At 40.4% G+C, this 4,759-nt stretch overlaps 1 protein-coding gene across 1 annotated transcript in view; it reads left to right on the top strand.

Moving 5' to 3' along the window:
• The first annotated feature begins 1,554 nt into the window (after positions 1-1,554).
• The window catches only part of MAGT1 (magnesium transporter 1), a 153,425-nt gene continuing 150,220 nt past the window's right edge, over positions 1,555-4,759 (top strand). Inside the window, exon 1 of the mRNA XM_006902874.1 lies at positions 1,555-1,838. Within this exon, the coding sequence (XP_006902936.1) occupies positions 1,641-1,838 (198 nt within the window). The 5' untranslated portion in view covers positions 1,555-1,640. The remainder of the gene's footprint in view (positions 1,839-4,759) is intronic.

A 4,759-nucleotide genomic window follows, 5' to 3' on the forward strand; every position in this document is an offset into this window, starting at 1 on the left:
GCACTGAACAGGATTCCAATCTCTCCACAACCTCACCAGCATTTGTTTTTTGCTATTCTGTTGAACTTTGCTATTGTTACTGGGGTGAGATGATATTTCATAGTTGTTTTGATTTGCATCTTTCTGATAGCTAGGGATTTTGAACATTTCTTCATGTGTTTGTTTGCCATTTGAATGTGTTCTTTGGTGAAGTGTTTATTCATATTCTCTGCCCATTTTGCTATTGGGTTGTTTATTTTATTCTTGTTGAGGTGCTGGTGTACTCTATAAATTTTAGATGTGAGTTCCTTATCAGGTATGCCATTGTTGTTGTTGTTATGTGCTGTTGAGTCACCTGCTACTCATGCCGACCCTATGTACAACAGCCCTAAACCCTGCTCTATCCTTTACCAATCTTATTGTCTCCGATAAACCTATCCCAATTACCCCAGTTACTGAATCAATTCATCTCATTGAGAGTCTTCCTCTCTTGCATTGTCTCTCCACCCTCCTATGCATGGTGTCCATCTCCAAAGATTGATCCCGCCTTGCAACATGTCCAAAGTATATAAATTCTTGCCTCCAAGGAGCAGCCTGGCTTCACCCTCTCCAGGATGAACATGTTTGTTCTCCTAGCAGTCCACGGTATATTCAATACTCTTCTCCAGCACCAGAGCTCAAAGGCATCAATTCTCCTTTTATTATCCCTAGTCTGACACATAGCAAGTAACTGCAAAGACCATGGCTTGTATCAGGTGCACCTTAGTTTCCAGACTGACATTGTTGCTCTTCAGTAACTCTGACTGCAGACTTTCCCAGTGCAATTTGGCTTTTAATTTCCTGGCTGCTGGTACCAAGAGCGTTGATTGTAGAGCCAAGGAAACTCAAGCTGTCAACAATCTCAACCTCTTCACCATCTATCATGATGTTCCCAATCTGCCCAGGGTGAGAGTCTTTGTTTTCTTGATGTTGAGCTTCAGTCCATATTGAAGGCTGCAGTCCTTGACCCTCTGCAGCAAGCGCTTCTGGTCCTCCTCAGTTTCAGCAAGCAGGGTTGTGTTATCTGCATAACGCAGACTGTTGATGAGTCTACCTCCAATCCCGATGGCACACTTTTCCTCATAGAGCCCAACCTCCCGGATAATCTGTTCCGCATATAGATTGAAAAGCTATGGAGATAGGACACATCCTTGACGCACACCTTTCCCAGTTTTGAACCATGCAGTGTTTCCTTGGCAAACATTTTTTTCTTAGTCTGTGTTTTTAATTTTTACCTGGCTGGAGAAGGGATTTGATTCTTAGAAGGTCCCGTCATCTATATTATTTTCTCCTGGTTGTAGGTAGAATATTTCCTGAAATAGGTGCCTTTAAAGGACTTTTGAATGAATCTACACAGAAAATATCCTATTCTATCAACGTTAAACACTTTTGCAGTTCCAAACTGCCACCATTTCACAACTGCGTATGTGACACTCAAAGTACTACGTGTAAGTGAGAGGGTTGGCCCAACATCTTGAGGAGGCCAATGAACAACCTCCAGATTGACTCATTTCTATTGGCTAACCAGAACCAATTAGAAGTGAACAGTCTTTCAGCCGGCTTCTAGCATACTTTGCTGTGATGTAATGTTAGGATCCGCTAGGCAAGGCTGATTCGGACCAATGAAGAAGGGCAAGGGGCTGGCTGGCCTGTTCTTACGCTCCACCCTCAGACATAGCCAGAGCAAAGTTTCATTAATAGGAGTGAGGGAAGCAAATATGGCTGCTCGTTGGTGGCTTTGGTGTGTCTCTGCGACTGCGGTAGTGGCACTGCTGCTCATTTACAGAGTTCCCTTGGCCTCTGCCCAAAGGAAAAAGGAGGTGAGGATGCTTTTTGGTGTAACACGAGCTCTTCCCATTCACATTAGAGATTGCAAGCCTTTTCTCTCCTTCCGCCACCTTTGTCCGGCAGTTCCGCGTCTTTCATGGCTTCAGTTCCTCAGTTTGTGGAATGATATTTTCAAGAGAATGAGCTGTAACTCGTTGTGTTGTGGACATGTAGAATCTTGATAGTGGTGAGTGGTAGGCTATAACTGCCTTCTATAAGCCAATGGATGCATGTAATTTCGAGGTTTTGACACTTCTTTAGATTTGAGTCCCTTGGAATATAGAGTGGAACATCTGAACATCTTTCTGCTCTTGACACATTTAACTCTCTTATGGATTTATCAGAAGTATTTTTTGTAGCATTTTCATTTCAGCAGTGTAAGAATTCCTCAGAATAGTGAAACTATGCTTCTTATGTTGTTATATACTGTCAAATCGGAACCGACACGTTTCTGACCTTCCAGCGAGTTTTCCTAGGCAAGGGAACCCGAGTAGAACACCTGGTGGATTGCAACTGTGAGCAGCCCAATTCCTTACCACTAAGCCACCAGAGCTCTCTGAAACTATGCTTGATATATTTTCGACATGATTATTTCAAAGTAGCTAGAGTCTCTTAACTCAAGTTCAATTCAAAATGTCACGCTTTCTGTTGTTGGTAGGTTCCATAGAATCAAATATGACCCAAAGCGACCCCTATGAACACCAGATCTGAACACTACCCTATTCTGTGCCATCCTCACACTTCTCTGACACACTAGAGCCCTTTGCTGCAGTCACTGTGTCAGTCCACCTAGTTGAGTGTCTTCCTTTCTTTCACTGACCCTCCACCTTTCCTAGCTTGATATCCCTCTCCAAGGAATAGCCTCTCCTCATCTTTGCCTCCTAGGACTCTGGCTGCACTTTCTCCAAGACCATTCTAGGTACTTGATATTTATGAATTCACGATATTCGTGAAAAATTATCTTTGTGGAATGTACAGACTTTGGGAAGTGAAAGAGATTGATTTTTTTTCCTCTCACCATTAAGTAATCCAAGAAGAGTTTTACCATTTTAGTATAAAACATTTTTTTGAATTCTAGTCTTACAATCTTAGAACTTTTAACAGAACTAAGCCCTAAATTTACAGTTAACTATCAAAGACTAAGGACCAAAATCCTAGTTCAGCCAATCTAATATTTTCTGAACATTTTATGCGTCCTCTAGAATACAAAACATATACATGCAATTTGAAAAATACCAGTTCAATATCTAAAGATGCTTGCCAATTTGAACTGGCATAAGAAAGACATTATCTTTTGTTTCTGAATATTTGAGCTGCTCTGTAAGAAAAATAAAGACTGTAAATTAAAATAACGAGTTAATTTAAAAACCAAAAATCTGCCATCCTTTCTATTTGACTCATGTTGTTATTAGGTCTAAGTCAACTACAACTTACAGTTACCCTATGTCAGGTTGGAACCAACTCAAACTGACTCTCCAGTTTTTGGAGGCTGTAAATTGCATAGCTGATGGATTTGAACTACCTAGCTTTTAGTTAGTAGCTCAACTCTCTATGGACCAGGCCACCAGAGTTAGTTCCAGTTTATCTAGTGTCATAAGTTATATTGTTGTTGTTATTAGGTGCCTTCGAGTCAACCCATAGCAACCTTGTGAACAACAGATTTTATCTTTGCCCTGTCGTGTGCAATCCTTAGAATCCTGATTATGCTCAATCTCATCATTGTAGTCACTGTGCCAGTTCATTTTGTTGAGAGTCTTCCTCTCTTTCTCTAACCCTCTACCTTTCCCAGCGTGATATCTTTTCCCAAGGCCTGGGTCTTTCTGACAATAAGCCCAAAGTGTGAGAGGCAAGTTTCCCCACCCTTGCCTCTAAGGAGTACCCTAGTTGCACTTCCTTCCAGACAGACTTGTTTGTTCTTTTGGCAGTCTATGGTGTATTCAATTATCTTTGCCAATACCACAATTCAGAAGCATTGATTCTTTGGTCTTCCTTATTCATTGTACAACTCAGATGTATAGGAAGCAAGGGCTTTCATCAGGTGCACCTGATTCTTTAAACTGACATTCTTGCTCTTTAGTACTTTATAAAAAATATAATTATCAAAAGTAGTATAGAGTAGGATTATAGACTTTGAAACTATAAATTATTTTGCTTTTAAAATGGATTTTGCAAGATATTGAAGGAATCTTGGTGGTACAGTGGTTAAGTGCTTGATTGCTAGTCAAAAGGTAGGCAGTTTAAACACACTTGGAGAAAGATGTGGCAGTCTACTTCCATAAAGAATACACCTTTGAAAGACTTTACGGCCACCGCAGATGATACAACCTTGTTCATCAAAACTGAGGAGGATTTGAGGCACCTGCAGAAGATAAAAACTATAACCTTCAATATCAGTTGTATGTAAGCATCAGGAAAACAAAAATCTTTACCATTGGGCCAAAAGACAGCATCATGATAGATGGAGGAATGATTGAAATGGTTAACTATTTCATCTTGTTCAGATCCTCAATCAACAGCTTTGGCACCAGCAACCAGGAAATGAAAAGACAAATGGCATTGAGTAAATTTGCTGTCAAGAACTTTGCCAGCGTGCCAAAGAGCATTGATGTCAGTCTAGAGACCAAGGTGCTGCTAATTCAGGCCATAGTCTTCTCAGTTGTTTGTTATGCATCTGAGAGCTGCTTGAACAATGAATATGGATGACAGAAGAATTAATGCCTTTGAGTTGTGGTGCTGGAGAAAAAAGTATTTAACATACCATAGACTGCCAAGACAACAAATAGGTCTGTCCTGGAGAAGGTGAAAGCAGGTTGTTACTCAGAGGCAAGGATTTTTTTTTTAAAATTTAGGTTGTTTATTTTTCATTTCAATGAACATCTACAGAAATTTTGGGATTCCATTCATTCATTGTTGC

The sequence above is a fragment of the Elephantulus edwardii genome, unplaced genomic scaffold (genome assembly GCF_000299155.1).
Source record: "Elephantulus edwardii isolate Elephantulus edwardi_28Jun2011 unplaced genomic scaffold, EleEdw1.0 scaffold00464, whole genome shotgun sequence".
Lineage (NCBI taxonomy): Eukaryota > Metazoa > Chordata > Mammalia > Macroscelidea > Macroscelididae > Elephantulus > Elephantulus edwardii.